Source organism: Notechis scutatus, chromosome 6, assembly GCF_049901735.1.
Source record: "Notechis scutatus isolate UNSWTSFEM ecotype Mainland chromosome 6, rNotScu1.2, whole genome shotgun sequence".
Taxonomy (NCBI): Eukaryota; Metazoa; Chordata; class Lepidosauria; order Squamata; family Elapidae; genus Notechis; species Notechis scutatus.
In genome coordinates, this window is record NC_142014.1 from 21,259,074 (window position 1) to 21,279,084 (window position 20,011).

General features: G+C 41.4%; 1 protein-coding gene across 5 annotated transcripts in view; it reads right to left on the minus strand.

The window, feature by feature from the left end:
• The window catches only part of SHISAL1 (shisa like 1), a 129,669-nt gene that overhangs the window by 12,798 nt on the left and 96,860 nt on the right, over positions 1–20,011 (minus strand). For 2 of the 5 annotated variants that reach the window (XM_026677614.2, XM_087969480.1), the window contains one exon: positions 10,959–11,868. The exons of the other annotated variants lie outside the window; for them this stretch is intronic. In XM_026677614.2, coding sequence (XP_026533399.1) covers position 11,868 — 1 coding nt within the window. In that variant the 3' untranslated portion in view covers positions 10,959–11,867. Of the gene's footprint in view, positions 1–10,958; positions 11,869–20,011 lie in introns of those variants that run through there. 5 annotated transcript variants of the gene reach the window in all.

A 20,011-nucleotide genomic window follows, 5' to 3' on the forward strand; every position in this document is an offset into this window, starting at 1 on the left:
GTCAATGAATACTTCAGCTTCAACCATAACAACACAAGAGCACACAATAGATACAAACTCAAAGTAAACGGCACCAAACTTGATTGCAGGAAATACGACTTCAGCAATAGAGTGGTCAATGTCTGGAATACTCTACCCGACTCTGTAGTTTCTTCCCCAAACCCCAAAAACTTTAACCTTAGACTGTCTACTATTGACCTCACCCCTTCCTAAGAGGTCTGTAGGGGCGTGCATAAAGCGCACCAACGTGCCTACCGTCCCTGTCCTATTGTTTCTCTTATTCCTCTTTTATTTTTCTTATATGTACCCATTTCATGTATTCACAACTATGTATACACTTATACTTATTATCTTGTAAACAATTGGCAAATCAAATAAATAAATAAATAAAATAAATAAATAAAGTATATAGGTCACCACAACCTGAACTTAGCTGCCCCACTGAGTACCCCAGCAACTCCAGAACGATAAACAAAAACAGATTTTGCTCCCTCTTGTGTCATTCACCACTTATATCTAAAGGACTGATTATGGAAAACAATTATTTTCACAACTTGAAGCAGTAGAAAACTTATACCCAAAAGTGTATAAAAAATGACCAGGCTGATTTGCTCATTTGATTTGCACTCATATATTTAAATTAAGGATGACCATCACTGGCTGTTTCCTCTTTTTATATGTAAAGTGAAAATGAAATTAACTAGTTCAGCTGTCTCTGAAGAGCTTTTGAAAGCCAAGGACCAAATGACTAATGTTCTCCTTTTGAAATTCAGTGGTTGATAGGAGTCTCTGAAGATGGCTGGGCTGGTTTCCAGGTTTACTATCAAATTAAAGCAAAACAAAACAGAGCAAAGCAACAGCTTTTAAAGCAACTCACAGATTTATTATAATTGAACATCAGATGTTTAAGTGCCTCAAAAAATATAATGGAAATGGACATATCGGCTACATGGCGCTGAGAGAGCCTTTGAATTCCATGGAAAGGATTCTGCCCATTGGTTTGGCAGAATGGGAGATGATGTTTTAATTAGTCTTTATGAAATTTTGTTATTGCCAGAGGCGGTCTTCCCCCCAAAAATATGCACATTTGTGCACTAAATCTGTTGTGCCAGAGGGTTTGCAAAAGGCATTTGCTACAAAGATCATTTGCTGGTGTTAAAATGATTCTATTTTGGGGTATGACGGCTTTAGATTTACATGTTTAAACGAAGAGGAGAGTCTCAGTTATACAACTTAAAAACATGTTAAAAGTAGTTGGGCTTTACTTCTCCAAAGAAATGCAAAGTGTCTCTTTAGAAGCTGTAAGTTTTGTATCCACTTTTAGTTGTTCAATAAAATACACCCATTATGTGTTCTGAAATGTTCCTTTCCCAACTAACAAATGTAATTAAAAAGGATTAGCTTTTTGCATTTCATGAAATTTATGCAGCTTATAACTAGGTTAGTGCTCCAGATACCTCATTTTTTTATCAACATAGACACAACTTTTCTATAATAACTTTGACAATCTTTTAAACACACACAATCAAAGATACGTGACTTATTTATTAATTTTTATGTTGCTTACCTCTTGTATAAGGTAATTCTGGACATCCTATTCAACATCCTGAAATTCTAGTAAGATAGATTTTTCAGAACTTTCTATCTAGAATTAACCTCTAATAATCCAAAACCCTCTGGACACTAACTTCATCATTCTGATTGTAAGCCTTTTCAGAATAAAATCTTTTAAAGTCATATTTAGATATACGGTGAAATATTAAGCCTTTTACCACCCACTTCCAAGCTCATAAGTGCTTGTTTGATAAGATGAATGCTTTATTCCAATATTTCTCAAATTTGGCAACTTTAAGATATATGTAAACTCCCAGAATTCCCAAACCAGCATTGGTATAGATCAGGGGTGTCCAACCTTGGCAACTTTAAGACTTGTGGACTTCAACTCCCAGAATTCCTCAGCCAGCTTTGCTGGCTGAGGAATTCTGGGAGTTGAAGTCCACAAGTCTTAAAGTTGCCAAGGTTGGACACCCCTGGTATAGATGGTGAAACTGACAGCTTGATTAAAGGGGAAAAAATGATCAATTTTATTTCTACTTGGAAACCACTTTTGGATTTTTTGCAAGAAAATGAAAGAAATTAAAGATTTTGAGATTTAATTACTGGAATTATAGAAACAATGTAAACAAATGTTAACCTTAGAATAAGAGTTCGTATTATTTTTTAATTCATATCTGTACCAAAGAAAGCCAGAAGTCACTCTTTTTTCTATTTTTATAGATTTTCCTTTTCTTTTTGCACTTGTTCTTTCTTGATTTTTTTTCTTTTTTAAAACCTTTTTCTAGTCTAATTTTTAAATTTTCTGTTTTGAAAATCATTAGTTATCAAAAAAAAAAAAAAAAAGAGAGAAACACTGCTTTATACTACTGCTGATACTGATTAAAACAAAACGGTCAGTATGATCTTGGAGTCAAATCTGGATGTGGACTGTTGGATACAAAACAAATCTTTTAGCACTCTCAACTATGGCATCTATTTTATAAAACTCTGTTTACATGATAATCTTACTTATCCAGAGATACGGAAAGCTGACTTAGGGGGAGCAAGATGGAACCATGAAAACACAGACATGACAACATCAACTCAAACACAACAGGTGCCTTTGCCTCTAGTATTATGCTGTGAATCCATAATGGGAGAATTTGTGAGATGATGTCATTGTTCACATTTCATCACACTGACACTGCAGCCACTTGTTATGAATGCCACTGTCTCTGTTTCCAAATGGTTGCATGACAGTGTTTATTCCATCCCAAACACCCGCAATGTGAGTAACCCCACAAACACACAATTTACTAAGTGCATTCATTTTAATAAATTGGAAACACAGCCTCCTCCTCTTTTGGTGACTAAGTTATCTGCGTGATTTTGAAGGGGACCAAAGAACTAATATCATTTTCTGAAGTCACAATTTGATATCAACCATGGGATTATTACACTGGCTGGAGTGGAGTGGCATTAACTTAAAAAAAAAACCTACAACTTGGGCTGGAGGAAATTTCCTAGATTGGAAAAATGAAAAAAACAAAACAAAACACCCATCATCTTAGAAGATCATAGCAAGCCATTTTAGCATTTACCAAAAAACCACTTTACCATTGGCAAAAAACAACAACAACCCTATGTCCATGAAGCTACCAGCAGTCAACTCAACTCAAAAGAGATGCAATTGGACCAGTAGCAGGAAAGACAAAATTATTTGCAATTATTCTGCATATGATGTAACCATCACAACTGAGCATGGGCAGGGCATAGGATCCTTGCCCGAAGCTGCCAAATGTTTTAATTGGCAAGGATTAAGACACATCTCATATCTTATGTGTTTTCCAGAAGCTGATGACTGACAGCTCCCTTACAGAGACAGCCAACCTTTTATTGAGTCCAGTGCTAACTCCCATCTGCCATAACTGGCACTGGAACAGGTTGCAATATGACCAATAGTGGTGTAGAAAGAGGAAAATGTGTCTGGGAGAGATTAAGTGGTAGCTCTTTCTCCGGGAGGAAAAAGTGGCCACTTTCAATAACTCCACTAATGGGTGATCACCGATGAGGGTTGTTTTTTTTTAAGTTCTCCATCAGATTGTTGATATAAAAGAACAGCAAGGCTCCAGAGATGCCTAATATCACCAGGCTGAATTATGAAAGAATCACTATGTTCTGGGATGAGTTTTGTTCCTGGGCATCATTTTTAACACACAATAGAGCATGGAGTTCCATATAAACACTTGGCCAAGTAGACCTCGCCTGTTGAATCCATACATCTGCCAGTCAGGTCTTTCCAAACCCAATTTCACAGGAGAAATTCCTTCTGGGGGTTGTTTCTACAGGGATGGTGAGGGAGTTCAGGACCTGAAGAGGAACATGTCTGCATGAACCTTCCTGGAGCAAAGAAGTCTCCATTACCTGTAGCCAAATCCCTGGCAAGATTTCTGCCCCCTGTTTCTTTCTAGATGGGCCCCAGCTGGTGGCAGCATCTGCTGCCTGGTCTGGAATAGTCTTGATCAGCATTTAGATGGGAGATGGCCAACATTGCAGGTTACATTGGGAAGAAGGCAATAGCAACCTACTTGAATGTGAAACAGAGAAATGACTGGCAATTTCTACCTTACCTAATAACAAAAGTTGAAAATCTCTGTCTCTGTCTCTGTCTCTGTCTCTGTCTCTGTCTCTGTCTCTGTCTCTGTCTCTCTCTCTCTCTCTCTCTCTCTCTCTCTCTCTCTCTCACACACACACACACACTACTCCATGCAATAATGCCAAATGGAAAGTGTAATAAATGTTCTTGCAAGGTATGATGGAGCTATCATCAATGGAACAAGTCAGCAAGGGATAGTTTGGAAGCTACGCCTGGTAGGGTTTGGATGGAAGTTCATAGGCTAAACTGGCCAGTTCCAAGGACATCATACAATGAGGCCACAGCAATCCATAACTCTCAACTTTACCAGGAAAATGCAGGGGCTTTGGAGCAGTGGTGGGATTCAATTTTTTTACTACCGGTTCTGTGGGCGTGGCTTGATGGGCATGGTGTGGCTTGGTAGGTGTGGCTTGGTAGGCGTGGCAGGGGAAGGTTACTGCAAAATCCCAGTCCCTCCCCACCTCACTAACCTGCTTTCCAGCTCCGTTCTCCAGTGCAGGGCAACAAAAGGAGACCCAGCTGATCAGCTGAGACTCAAGAGGCAGAAAATAGGTGGGGGTGGGGCCAGTCAGAGGTGGTATTGGCCGGTTCTCCGAATTACTTAAAATTTCCGTAGCGGACCTGCTGAATACCACCTCTGTTTTGGAGTCAAGAGAGGCCAAGCTTGGCATGAGTTGAGACCCTGCTTCTTCTGCTGCCTGTGCATCTCTCAAGTGGGCAGAAAGCAAGAAGAAAGGGGAGATTCATGTAGGGGAAGACCCCTCACCTCTTGATGTGAGCCACACTTTTGGCTTTAGAGCAGGGGTCGCCAACCTTTTGGACCTCAGGGACCACCAAACTCATAATTTTAAATCCCGTGGACCAGAGACCCTGGGAAAATCCCAAAAAAATCTGGAGGAAACCCCCGCCACCCCATTTTCCTACCGATCGATCATTCTTTATTTGGGATCGCAGCTCTGTTCTCAAGGGGGGAGAGAGAGAGAGACTTTTGGCTTCATGCAAGGAAAGCAGCAGAAGCAGCAGAAGTCTTTCTTTCTCTCTCCCAAACTCTGCCAAAATGGCACAGTCTCTTGGAGCAGGATGCCTTGCAGGGTCCCAAAGGCTCATTTCTGGCAGAGTTTGGGGGAGAGAAAGGAAGACTTTTGCTGCTTTCCTTGCATGCAGCCAAAAGCAGAAGAAGAAAGAAGCGGAAAGAAGCAGCCCGGTGGCCAGGCGAGGTGCATGGGGCATGGGGCAAGTTCCCTCCCTCTGCCCTTTCCTCCCTCCCCTCACTATCTCGTGTTGTTCATAATGCAAGCGACGCAAGCCTTGTGTTCCCATGGGCTGTGTGGGTGGCGCAGCCTTGTGTTCCCGTGCAGCCTGGATTAATTGCTTTGGGGGTGACATTTCTCTGTGGACCACCAAATTTTTCTTGCAGACCACCAGTGGTCCCTGGCCCACTGATTGGAGACCACTGCTTTAGAACACTAGAATAGAACCCATTCCCCCTTATCAATTAATTTTGGATGTGCATAAATGATTCCCATCCAAGCAGTTCCATGATCAAATAAGAGGAAGCAGATTTATCAGGTCTGGTGATGGTTCCGCTCACGTTATGCATTTGTAAGTAGCACAGGTGTTAACTTAAAAATGCAAAACTCTGCATTGAAGTAGAGCCAATTTTGGAATTGAAATTGAGACCCAAAATGGGAAATATCAGGTTCCATCAATACCCCATTGATGCAGAAACATTAAAGTGCTTGTTCGTGTCAAAATCCATATTCCTTTTGGGTGAAGACAAAATAAGCAGTCATTGATATGTTTATGCAGTGATTTTTCTAAGGCTTGGCGTGGTTCTTTTAAACATGTTTTTAAACCCTTCTTCCTTTCCATAAAATAGAAAATGTGTTTCTTATGTGGTGGGGAGAAGGTGAACACATCCCTTATTAACACTGCCAGAGTGCTTTGGAGTAATGTCACTAGAGTAAATGAACCTCAAAAACGGATAGGAAAAAAAGAATAAATTAAAACGTCTGGAAATTGTGGCAAGCGGACTTTTTTTTGCTTTGAAATGTCTTACTACTTATCCAAATAGCTTCTTCAGTCTCATTTCTCACCTATCTGTATAGTCCCATGATGGCGAACCTATGGCACGTGTGCCACAAGTGGCACACAGAGCTATTTGTGCCGGCATGCGAGACGCAGGCAAACTTACCTTACTGCACATGTGCATGCCTCACAGCTGATTTTTCGGCTGGTTTGAGGCCTTTTTCGGCCTCCCAGAGGCTTGAAAAAAGCCTCTGCAAGGCTTTTCAGGACGAATAATAGGCCTGTTTCATCACTTCCTGTAATACCGGAAGTGACAAAATGGGCCTATTATTTGGCCTGAAAAGCCTTGCAGGCTTTTTTCAAGCCTCTGGGAGGCCGAAAAAGGCCTCAAACCAGCTGAAAAATCAGTTGTGAGGTGCAGTGCAGTTAAGGGGGTGGCGTGTGGGGGATTGTGCGCACATGCACAGGGGCGTGTGGGGTACGCGCGCATTGCCTTCTGGATGCTGGCACGTGAGTGCACTCATGCTTGCGTGTGTGCAATTTTTGGGACAGGAGCCTGATAAGGTTAGCCACCACTGATATAGGCTCTTTAGGTGGGGAGGCACAGTTGTTAAATATAATTACTCCTAAATCCTTCTCTTAGATGGGTCATTAAGTGTGACCTTTCTGCCGAACGTGTGAATCTTGATCTTCTTGGGGGACTGATGTAGGAGCAGCATAAAAACTGGGGGAACCACACTCCTCACATACAGGGAGTTCTCAACTTATAAGTTTGTTTAGTGACCGTTCAAAGTTACAATGGCACTGAAAAATGTGACTTAGGACCATTTCTCATAGTTATGACCTTTGTCGCATCCCTTATGATCACGTGACTGAAATCCAGAGGCTTTGCAATTGGTTCAAATTTAAGGGGCGTGTGTGTCACGTGATCACCTTGAGCGACTTTCTCACAAGCAAAGTCAACGGGGAAGCCAGATTCATTTAACAACTGGGTTGTTAATTTATCAACTGCAGTGATTCACTTAACAACTATGACAAGAAAGGTCATAAAATGGGGCAAAACTCACTTAACCAACCAATTAAGTTGTTTATTATTATTATTGTCATCATCATCATCATCATCATCATCATCATCATCATCTTCATCATAGTAACAGACCAGAAACCAGAACAAATAAAAACACTCAGTAAATATACAATTAAAAATTCTAGTGTAAAATAATAATCTATGAGAAAACCCAGTCTGTCAATTATACATGGCCTAACTACAGTAAAATTACAACCCATAAACTGTGTAGCCCATTGTCAGTTTAATGCTAAAAAAGAAAGGAATACGTCGTGCAAAGGGTTTGCCACATTTGTTGTATAAAATAGCTATGGTGGATTAGACAAATATTTCTGACGAATCCCCGGTGCCTGCTGCGCAGAATCTAGCCATTTGCGCTATACTCTTTTGAGGACAATAATATCCACATTTTGGACAGGGAACGCAGGCGGTTTGCGAGAGGAGCTAAGGAATCCAATCAGAGGTGGGATTCAAAAATTTTTACTACCAGTTCTGCGGATGTGACTTGGTGGGCGTGGCAGGGGAAGGATAATGTAAAATCCCCATTCCCTCCTCAGCCCACTAACCTGCTTTCCAGCTCCGTTCTCCTGTGCAGGGCAACCAAAGAAGGCCCAGCCAATCAGCTGGGACTCAATGGGAGGCAGAGAATAGATGGGGACAGGGCCAGTCAGAGGGGGTATTTGCTGGTTCTCCAAACTACTCAAAATTTCTACTATCGGTTCTCCAGATCTGGTCAGAACCTGCTGAATACCACTTCTAAATCCAATTATGCTAAAGTGTAGAAATGGAGGTTTCAGATACCATCTGTCCCCACATTTAAAAATAACCCTTAACAATTCTTTTCCTAGAGCCTATTCAGATTAGGTGAGAAATGAAATCACCCTCGAGGGCATATGTAGGGTCCCCCAACCAATCTGGCTCAGACTGAAGAAGCTACTTGGATATGCAGTGAAATGTTTCAAACCAAACAAGAAAAGTCCAGTTCGCTTGACTCAACTTCCAGACAACTTTTACCTGGATGACTGAGAACCTTTGTTGAAATAAAGCGAAAGATTCCTGTCATAGAAAACAGGAATCTATAATCAAAATCACAGAAAAGTTTAGTCTAGGGTTAATATCTGGATTTGGTAATGCTGTAAACGGATGTGCTTTATGGCCTCTCTTGAGCCTAACCTGGATTTGTCAAGATGTTTTATGACAGAGAAAGTCAGCCAGCAGGATGCTTTTCATTTTTTGTGCTTTTCAGTAACCAGGTATCCAAGCTGTGAATTCTCTTATGGCGGGAGTACAGCTATAAACTTCTCAACAGAAAAACATACTGTCCTCTTTCTTCCAGGAATAATACGATCAGTTCCCATGATCCCAGGCTGCAAGTTTCTTTATTCGATCCTCTTCCTCTCTCAGCACCAATTTTTTTTGCTTTCCATTTTGCTATGGCTTTGAAATAAACCACATTTATCTTTGCCCACAATACAGCCCTTCAGTCACAACTGTTGAGCATCCATCTTCCTGCATTATAAATGTTTGAAGCTGCTTCACCAGAAGGCTTAATTCACTCAAATCCCTGAAAAAAGTTCTGTGTGTGTGTGTGTGTGTGTGTGTGTGAGAAGACAGATGCAATGAAGTAGTTCTATTTTCTCCCTGCTACCCACCATCTCCTTACCATCTCCTCCTATTAACGGACCAATTGCCTCCTTGACATTTTTCTTGTTTCTTATATGTCGAAAGAACCATTTAAAATTATTTATTTTTGCCATTTGTTGCAAGTCTTAGTTCAGTCTGAGCCTTAGCTTTCCTGACTTTGCCCTTGCAGTTTTGGGCTATTTGCTGGCATTCTGTTTTGGTTATCTGTTCCTCTTTCTATTTTTTATGTGGAGATTTTTATATATTTCATTTTTAAAATATTTTTTTCCTCTCAGTTTGCCACAGTTTTTTACGCAACCATGCTGGCTTTGTCTGGGGTCTCTTGTTTTTCTTTCTCTGTGGCATAGTGTTAAATTGTGCTTTTATAAGCTCATTTTTCAGAATTTCCCAAACATCTTGAGTTGTTTTCCCCTTTAGGATTTTCATCCATGTAATCCTTCCTAAACTCCTTCTTAGTGTGTTGAAGTCAGCTCTCTTAAAGCTAAGAAAGTAGTTTGTTCGATTACTTGTGCCTGTGTTGTGGTGAATTCAAGTGAGGCACAGTCATTCTCCCCAAACTTTCCACAACTTCAACTCCTTTTATCATTTCATCTCTGTCAATAAGAATTCAATCCAGTGTAGCTGGACCCTCTATTTCCCTCCTCTATCTTTTGTATTACAAAGTTGTCAGCTAGGTTCATCAGGAACTTATTGGATCTCCCATCTGGTACGGAGTTTGTCTCGCAGTTGATATCAAGATACTTAAAGTTCCCCATTACTACTGTGATGTGTTCCTGGCATTAGCTAACTGATTAGCAAAAATCAATTCATCTATTTCCTCTGTTTGGTTGGGTGTAGCATACATCTATCGCAATGTCATTCTTTTTTAACTTTTACCGTATTTGCCGGCGTATAAGACGACTGGGCGTATAAGACGAGCCCCCAACATTTCCACTCAAAATATAGTTTTTGTTATATACTCGCAGTATAAGACGACCCCCACTTGGAGGCATGCTTTTCAAGGCAAAAAGTCGTCTCATACGCCAGCAAATACGGTAAGTTGTAACACTTGGGGTATTCTGGATATAATTTTGATTGACACCCCCAACCCCTTTCCCCAAACTTACAAAGCCACCAAAATGCTTTAGAGAGGCAGCTTCGCCTTTCTCAGGCTGGCACTCAATTCCTCTCCTTTCTTTGTGACAGCCCCCGCGTGCGTGCCATCGGGACTCCAAGGGTGGGGGATGGACAGCTGCCAACTCTCTCTCTCTCTCTGTGTGTGTGTGTGTGTGTGGTGTGGAGGGTAATTCGGCTATCTCTGGCCTCCGCTCGGTTTTAAAGTCGCTTGGCCGGTTCCAAGTCGCAGCGCGCTGGCCGGGAGACGCGGCGCCGGTGGAAGCTCGGTGCAGGGGAGGCAGATCTTTCTCTCTTAAGCGGGGAGGGGAGGAGGGGACAAGAGGAGGGACGGGACGGGACAGGGGGCGGGAGGAGGGCGCTCGCCTTCTTCCACCGCCCACCGGACCCTTTCTTCCCAAGGGGACCCTGGAAAGCAGCTCGGGAGCCGGGTGGCCCTGCCCAGCGGGGTCCCATCAGGAACTTCCTGAGGACACCCCCCCGCCCCAAGCACAGCCCTCCCGGTCTTTCAAAGAGGGAGGGAGAAGCGGGAGGAGCAAATTGCCGCCCCCGCCCCGCTGCCCAGAAGGAGGGGTGCCACAGTCCACCCCCACCACCTTCTCCCCCCACTCCCGGGCCATTACGCGGCTGCTCGGGGCTGGCTGGGCGAAGCGGCCCTGCCAGAGACCCTCCGCTCCACCCCCACCCCACCTCCAGATTGGCCTCGCAGCGCCCGAGCCGGGCGGAGGGTGGGTGGGTGGGTGGGAGGAGGAGGAAGAGACTCCGGCTGGGCTTGAAGGGGCTTCGCAAGTTGCGGAGCTCCGCCCCGCCGCTTCTTGCACCAGTGACAATGATATTTACCGGCGTATAAGACGACCCCCCCACTTGGAGGCATGTTTTTAGGGCAAAAAGTCGCCTTATACGCCGGCAATACGGTATATTAATGCATATGCATTCAAAGAGGCTTATCTTCTTGCTTTTACGTGCACTTTTCTGTAGCAATCAGGAGGCAGCAATCGATCCTAGGCAGAGGCTAATATTTGGAATAGATTCTTCTGCTCAAGCAGGGGATTGGACTAGATGACCTCCAAGGTCCCTTCCAACTCTGTTATTCTATGAATTAGTGATTTATTACATTTAATTCAACTTCACCTCCTCTTTTGATAGGTCTGGGATTATTTTTTTTGAACAGTTATATCCTTCTAGGAGTACATTCCTCTGTGGCGCAGTGGTTAGAGTGCAATACTGCAAGCTAATTCTGCAGCCAGCTGCCTACAATTTGGCAGATCGAATCCCACCAGGCTCAAGGTTGACTCAGCCTTCCATCCTTCCAAGGTGGGTAAAATGAGGACCCAGATTGTTGGGGGCAAGAGGCTGACTCTGTAAATTGCTTAGAGAGGGCTGAAAAGCACTGTAAAGTGGTATCTAAATCTAAGTGCTATTGCTATTCCAATCATGAGTTTCATCCCACCAAGTTTCGGTAATGGCAACTATATCATATCTGCCCTCATATACTGGTATTTCAAGTTTGCCCCTTAAATTTGAGTCCTTCATGGATGACCCTGGCTTTGCTTCCTATATCTCCTGTTTTATTCTTTGACACACTCCAAAAGTGTCTCCATACGGGAACACAAACTATTATGAAAGAATGTTCTTATACTGACAAAAATTGTCAGCTGAGGAAAATACACTCTGGAGGCCCATCCTAAAGGTATATTTTGTTGATTTGCAATTTAATCGCTGCAAGTTGGCATCTGAGACTCTCTCTTAAAGTTCATCTTCTACCCCAGTGATTTTATCAGGGTTAATGAGGCTTCTCCACAAAAGCCGATTTTCATCTTGCAATCTACAAAGAAAGTAAAAATAAAACCTTTCACGTGTCTTGACTGGCCAGGAGAATGTGTACAAGCAGATGGCTACTGCAGAAATCTCTTTGATTTTTTTTTTTTTTTTTTTAGTGGTGGTTTTTAACCAGATTGTTTCCTTTACAGAATCTATTCCTCTAGAGCTGAGATGAAACAAGCATTAAAAAAACCCAACTTCCTAGAATAGGAGACCTTGTTACCAACCCACCTTGTCAACACTTTACCTCTGTGTGGGAAAGGACAAGTTAAGCAACTGGTGAGATCTCCCTAACGCAGGCAGAGGGTTTCAAGCCATCTAATGAGAATATGGCTTGAAATACCTCTTTGCAAAGAGAAAAGGCAGCCCTTAATTCTGACAGCCCACATATATCAAATTCTTGGTACCCGCCCCTCGTGCATGCACGGCAGAGACCCAAAGAGCAGCTAGTCAGCAGGAGGCACGCGCACATGTGCAGCGGAGCTGTTGTGGTTAGCCAGTAGCAGGTACGGACGGCTGAGGAGAGCGAGGACTCAGATGAGGGGCCAGGACCATTAGGGAATGGACTGCTGCCTTCCGAGATTGTGGGGGCTGGCAGCAGCGATGAGGAGGTTCCCAAGGAGCCTGTGCTAAGTGCGCATGCACGCAGGATTGCTCATAGGAAAGAGCAGCTACAACAGCACGGGAGACTCAGCAGTAAGGCTGCAAGGTAATGGCCCCTCCTTCAAGAAGATAAAAGCCAGCTGTGAAAGGAAAGTACTTTGCAGAAGGCAAAGACGTTTTGAAACCCCAGCCTCGTGGACATTCCAGTATCCTGGGTTTGCATTTGAAGATTCTTATTTTGCAAATTATTTCTTGTCTGTTATCTTTTGACAAGTCTCGCCCAGTTTGGCAAGGCTTGTGCTTATCATAGCTAATTATTTTGTAAAAACACTACAAGGTTTCTGTTCCTTTTGGAATGTGTTTGATTTGTTGGAAAAAGGCGTGGGTCAGAACAGGAGCTGAGCTGGGGCGACGGCTCGTGTGCCCACAAAGAGGGCTATGCATGCCACCTCTGGCACGCGTGCCATAGGTTCGCCATCACAGCCATAGAGACTTGGCACCTATCAGCTCTGGCCTTCATTTGCAGGGCTATTTGCATGTCACTCTCAGATCTGAAAGCTCCTGGAAAAGCAGAAGTTGTCAGAGAACATTAAGACTTTCTCAAGAGAAAGCTGTCCTAAGTTTTTGTCTGTGACAATTCTAGTTCATTGATTTTCTACTCTGCTGGTTTATTTTGTGCAATTGTACAAAAACTGAACTTAATTTTCTTTCAGAAATTTGCTCTCTTTATGCTTCAGCCATTGTTGGGACTTGGTGATATCAAGATTTAGCACAAGGGTCTTCAAACTTGGCAAGTTTAAGACTTGTGGACTTCAACTCCCAGAATTCCTGAACTAACATGGCTGGAGGAGGAATTCTGGGAGTTGAAGTCCACAAGTCTTAAAGCTGTCAAGTTTGAAGACCCCTGCTCTATCTTATATGCAGCTCTATCATTCCCCTCTATTGTAGTGGTTTCCTGTATCACATTGCCCCTCCAGGTTTCGTCTCTATTGTTCTTGTGATGCATTTCCTGTTCTTGTATTACTCTAACACAAGGGTCTTCAAACTTGGCGAGTTTAAGACTTGTAGGATTTTCAACTCCCAGAATTCCTGAACTAACATGCCTGGAGGAGGAATTCTGGGAGTTGAAGTCATTGGTATTTGATTTATGTTGTGGAAAAGTACCTAACATAATCTTGTTTCAGATCACACTGCTCTCAAATGGTTTCCAGACCTGAGAGAAAGAAATGCTATAATTAGTCTGTAACTCTACTTGCTGCTGGAATTATGCTACAGCTTCAAAGTCAAAATTATGGCTGTTGAAGTTAATTATTCTTCCTTCTTCCTCTGTAAAAGTTTAGCACCAAGCAACCAAGAATATATGATACATGCCAGAGTCCCCAGCTAGAATAATATTTTGATTATAGATATTTTTCATGCAAATAAATACAATGGCCTGCTCCAACCAAAAAAATCCTGGCACCTTTGTTTTTGGAACTCCTTGGAGAAGAGCATACTGTACTTGCAGATGAAATGAAAGATGAAAACTATTTGCAAACATGAATTGCAAAGGACTTCCTGCTTCAACCGAGTTTCCACTATGAATCTAAAACCTACATTCACAGAAATTCAGTTATATTTAGACTAACTCGATACTCGTGCTTTGCTACAAAACTACATGGTCGGGCTTAGTTTTTGGGGAGGAAAATAAGGAAATAAAAATTCTGCCTCTGCCTACCAGCATCCATCGGTATTTATCTGGCTAGCGTCCTGTCAGTGTGCGAGAGAGTTGAGGACTGTTTGGAAACTGAAACAGTATTTGCTGTGTGAGTAAGGAGGAGACAGCAAGGAGTCTGGGTGTGGCTTAGCTCAACTGTTCTGTACTAAAACTGCTTGGTGCTGTGAAACTAAAACTGAAACTCCTCTCCTCTGCTTGTGTTTTGCATTTGGAACAGATTTCTTTTCAGGTGGGGAGGGGAAGTAGAACTCCTTAGCATCAGAGCGTGTTAATAATAATATAGGAAATACTAATGCTCGGATGGTCATTTCGAAAAATCCTTTCTTAGTGAGCACCTAGAAGCCAAGAAGAACATACGTGCCAAATTTCATGTTTGTAGACTTCACGATTCTGGAGATTTTGTGTTGATGCGTGAGTGGTATTTCGCTTTTATATACAGTATATAGATATGCTTTTCAATTTCATTGAAATAAATGTTAACAAGCCTAGGCGAAAGGAATCTCAAAGGTAATTTCATATCTGCGAAAATAAACTTAGGCTTGCAAGTATTTAGTCTGTAATAGGAAGTAAAGTGGATGTTGTATAGGTAGTCCTCAACTTATGACCCCAAATTTCTGCTGCTAAGTTAATTTTATCCCATTTCACGACTTTTCTTCCCATATTTGTTAAGTGAATCACTGCAGTTGTTAAATTAGTAACACAATTGTTAAGTGAGTCTGGCTTCCACAATGTCTTTGCTTGTTAGAAGGTCACAAAAGGTGATCACATGACCCCAGGACACTGCCGTCATAAATGTGAGTCAGTTGTTAAGCATCTAAATGTAAATCACTTGACCATGGAGATGCTACAATGGTCATAACTGTGAAACATGGTCATAAGTCACTTTTTTCAGGGCTGTTGTAACTTCTAATGGTCACTAAGCAAAATGTTGTAAGCTGAGGACTACCTGTATATGGTATCCTCTGGACAGCACATGTCTATACATGTTTTGAATCAATCAATCAATCAATCAATCAATCAGAGGTACCAAGTTTTTAGAGCTGTCATGTAATTTCTGCTTATTTACTCACATGTGGAAAGAGAAATGACAGGCAGTGACCACTTAAAAATTAATTATAGGGCAAGTATAGCCACTGCCATTACATATAGCCAAGCCCTTAGTAGGGCTGGGCAAAATGGCTACTTCAAATGTGTTCTAAGAGATTTCTGTCTAAGTTTGAAAAAAAAAAAAGATTGCAAAATAAACAGACTTCAAACCCATAACCCTCCTTCCTATTCTTTAAATGTACTTAGTAGATAGATGAAAACCCATGCTGCCTATTATTCTCATCTAATCCACAGACAAATGGTCACGGGAACTGGAAATATACCGTCTGAGGAATTAGTAATACAGGAAGTGTTGGAATGTGCTGAGATGGACAAGCTCACGTTAGAATTAAAAGGCAAAGAAGAATCAGAATACTATGGGGTCTGGGACAAATTGTACAATTGGCTAAAAAGTAGAAATAAGGATTAATGTATATGAATGTGTAGATGCTTATATATATAAAACAGCGATGTCACAGTGTGGTCAAAAATGTTAAAGATGTGTATAAATTGAAAAAGCATAATAAAAATAGTTTTTTTTTAAAAAAAGAATGTTTTCTATAAGGGTTATAAATGTTTTTTTTAAATTAAAAAGTCATTTCCTGACCAATTTTTCTGTAAATTGGATGGTAGGTAGCAGTCAGGATGGATTACCATGCCACCTGTTATTGTGGCTCAGAACTGAAAAAAAAAAAGGGTTTATGTTGAATTCCTAGTGTTTCCCTATGGCCTGAAATCCCAAGGTATCTTGAGTTTTGTTCTCTCTAAACGCAGCCCATTCTGAACATCCAATGAAACATTCTAAGGGGGGCTGCTTTCTTCCAAGTCTCATTTCCTGTGGATAAAAACATAAATATAAGACAGTAGCTTATTTTTTAAAATGAAGTCTGGGAATTTATAGCACATAGTCTTTTTTTGCCATTGTGCTGGGATAAATTTAGACTCTCAGGCTAAGTGGGGGAAATCACACATGAATCTCCCAAGTACTTTGAGGACCAGCAAAAATTTTCATTAATACTGCATCCAGTTCTGGATGCGATATTCATGAAAGAGTGGGAAAAGTGCAGAGAAGAGCAACTAGATTGATTAGTGGAATGGAGGTTAAAATATACGAAGAATGGTTACAGGTATTGGGTATGTCAAGACTAATGAAAAGAAGGTCTAGGGGAGACATGATAACAGGGTTCCAATATCTAAGGGATTACCACAAAGAAGAAGGAGTCAACCTATTTTCCAAAGCACCAATAGGCAAGACAAGAAACAACGGATGGAAACTAACCAAGAAGAGAAACGCTCTAGAACTAAGAAGAAAATTCCTAACTGTGAGAGCAATCAACCTATGGAATAGCTTGCCTTTAGAAGTTGAGGGTGACCCATCACTGGAGGCTTTCAATAAGAGACTGGACAACCATTTGTCTGAAATGGTGTAGGGTCTGGGGGTTGGACTAGAAGACCTCCAAGGTCCCTTCTAATTCTATTACTGTATGTTCTATGAATTCTTCCAAAGTTATTGCCATACAAATTAACCAGTGTGTTCCAGGTTGAGGAGCATCCAAGCTGAAACTAAAAAAAAAACAACCCTTAAAAATAAAAATATTCAGAGCAGTTTCAAAAGCAATTGGGGATACTTTTGGAAGAAAATATTGAGAGAATGCACACAGTCTCTCAATATTTTCAGCCCACTAAAACTTGGACTTTGTTTAGGCATGTCTTGAAATATTTGGGATGCTCATGCTGGCTTAGAATCCTTTTACAGTTTCAATGCTCTTCTCATCTGGCTCTGGAAAAAGACCATTGCTATGTTGGCCACTGAATCCTTGCCTGGCAAGAAGCAGGCTGTTTCTAAAATTTGTATTGATTAGGATTAAAATTTGCATAGTGAAGGGGAACTAGAGCAAATGAGAATCAGAAACAATGTTATGTCATAAGAGAGTGCTGCCAATGAAGGTACATTTTACTAGCCTTTGAAATTGAGAGTATAATTTGTTTACTCAAAAAAAACAAACACCTGGCAATATATTGATTGAAATATGCATTCTCTGGGCTTCCAGAACATTTTGTATTTGGTTGCAGTTGGTTATGAGTGAGGCATGATTAGAAACCCCGCCTAGACCAATCTATCTGCAGGAACATAGTGTCCCTCTGTTCCTAATTAAAGCAACCCCACTTTTTTCAACCTTCCACCACACCTGAAAAGAGATTCCTGCTGCTTTAAGCACTCTTGAATAAAACAACTCCTCAAGCACTGGTGACTTTCTTCTACTAAGAAGAAAGAAATTTGAAGGGTAGAGATGGCCTTCGGGGGAGTTCCAAGTGCTTCTTGTTTTGGCACAGCTCTGTTCTGTGCCAAAAGAGAACTTTGTTTCAACAACAACAACAAAAATAATTTTCTCTTCTTTCCTTACTTCATAGAACCAGCTGTTGAAAAGGCTTTATAATCAACTTCTTCAATGGCGAGAGCAAACCTCACTTATCTCCATTCAATACTGGCTTGTTCCATTTGCTGAAGTGCATTAAATGAATTTGGGGAGAAGAACCAACTCCCTTCCAGATCTCAGTCACATTATAGATATGTAATAAATAGTTTGTTTTTTTTAAAAGCCATTTAATAGTAAAATTCCATGCTGATGTTCTATGTATTAATTAAAAGCCATCTGAAAACTAGCGGCTGACTGGATTTACCCTCACAGATTTCATTAGAATAGGCTTAAATAATGTAATCCTATGCAGGCTTGTACTGTATTGCTTCTGGGTCAGGAATACTTATTTATAAAAAAAGGCAAGGTGAAAACCTCCATCTTGCAACTGAAGCCCTGTCCCTTTTGGTCTGTCGTGACATAAATCATATCTACAAGCAGTAAGTAGCGTTAAGGATTGTGCAAAAAAAGATTTTAAGCTCAAAAGTACCCTCCCTGAATTATGCTTTCATTTCTACCACTCCAGAAGCCAGGAATGGCTGTTTTGAACTTTTAGGAATGATTCGAACATTTCCAGGTAGGTAGGAATCACCAGCACCAAACTAAAACAACAACAACAATGGTTTTGAGCTTCAAACAGGGCATTCTAAGCATGCAAAACACTTGAAATTCTTAAAAGCAGTTCTACATCTTTCTTAACTGTTCTTGTGCCACAGCTGCCGCTTCTTCAGCCTGTTTTGGTTCCAAAATATAAAATGAGATGTACAAGGAGGAAGGGGTTAAAACAGCCAAAATGGCAACTGCAATGATGTGATTGAAGCCCTTTTGTCAAGATTGAACCGCTATGCTTCTTCTTTCAAACCTTGTCGCTATTCAACTTGCCAATGAAGTGGTGGGGAGAGAAAGGTGGGATGGAGTGCTGAGAAGTTGTGCACGAGAACCTGGAAACTATCAAGGTCACCACTGCAGGTGCTTGAGAAGGAGGTGGATTGTTCCCATAACAAAAGGACGTTTCATAATTGGACAATGTGATCAGCCAGGAGTGGGGAGAAAGGGAAGCTACTGTTTAACTAGGCAAGCGTTTGCGTGGGAAAACCAGAGCTGGTTTTGATTCTTCAGTACCAAAATTAATACTATGTCCAATAAAATTGTATTTTTGGGAATTCAAAGCTCCTGAGAGTGTTTACTTATGGTTTCACTAGTCACACCTAAAAGAGAAAGGTGGCAACTGTCCATCAGTGCACATTAAAAATGTGGGGGAGGGTTTGCCATGGGCACGGCTACAATATTGTTTTGACCTACCAATGGATGCAAGTGTTGCTTACACCAGGGAAAAAAAATGAAGGCAGTATTGTAGAGTGTAGCGAGCATCATTATTATTTTTTATGGGAGAACTATGCAGATTTCAATCTCTGTCACTGAAACCAGTATGGCATCATGGGGCTGAAATCATACAGTGGAATGACTCAATTATGCCAAAGGTTGCCATAATTTTTTTTTTTAAAAAAGCTAGAATCCTTTCTTGTGTGGAATGTGGTAACCTGGGATAAAATGGGCTCCTACTAATGTGCATAATACTGCTTCAGTGGGAAAGAGGAAATAAATAGAAAACTTTGCCCAAATTTTGTTTTAAAAGATTTTGAAATTGTGATGCCTCTTTAGACCAAACCTAGTAAGAAAGGATGAATGGTGGAATATGTGTGAGTGTGTGTGTAGGTAATCCTCAACTTAAAACAGTTCATTTAGGGACCGTTCAGTTACAATGGCACTGAAAAGGTGACTTATGACAGTTTATCACACTTATAAAAGATAACAGATAATCAGACTTGGAAAGAACCTTGTAGGTCATCTAGCCCAATCCCTTGCCCAAGCAGGAGACCCTACACCAATTCTGACAAATCGCAGTCCAATCTCTTCTTGAAAGTTATGACCGCTGCAGCATCCCTCATGGTCACATGATCAAAAGTCAGCTGGTTGGCAACTGACTGATGTAGTGTCCCAAGTCATGTGATTAGCTTTTGCGACCTTCTGACAAGCCAAGTCAATCGGGAATCCAGATTCACTTAACAACCATGTTACTAACTTAACAAATACAACGATTCACTTAACAATGTGGCAAGAAAAGTTGTAAAATGGGGCAAACTCACTTAACAAATGTTTCACTTAGCAACATAAATTTTGGGCTCAATTGTGGTCATAAGTCAAGGAGTACCTATATATGTGAGTGTATGTAAGTGTTGTGGCCCGCCGGTGGCGGATGGAGCTGGCAGCAGAGTTGGACAGTAATGAGGAGGTTGGGGAGGAACCTGGGCCAGTCCTGGAGG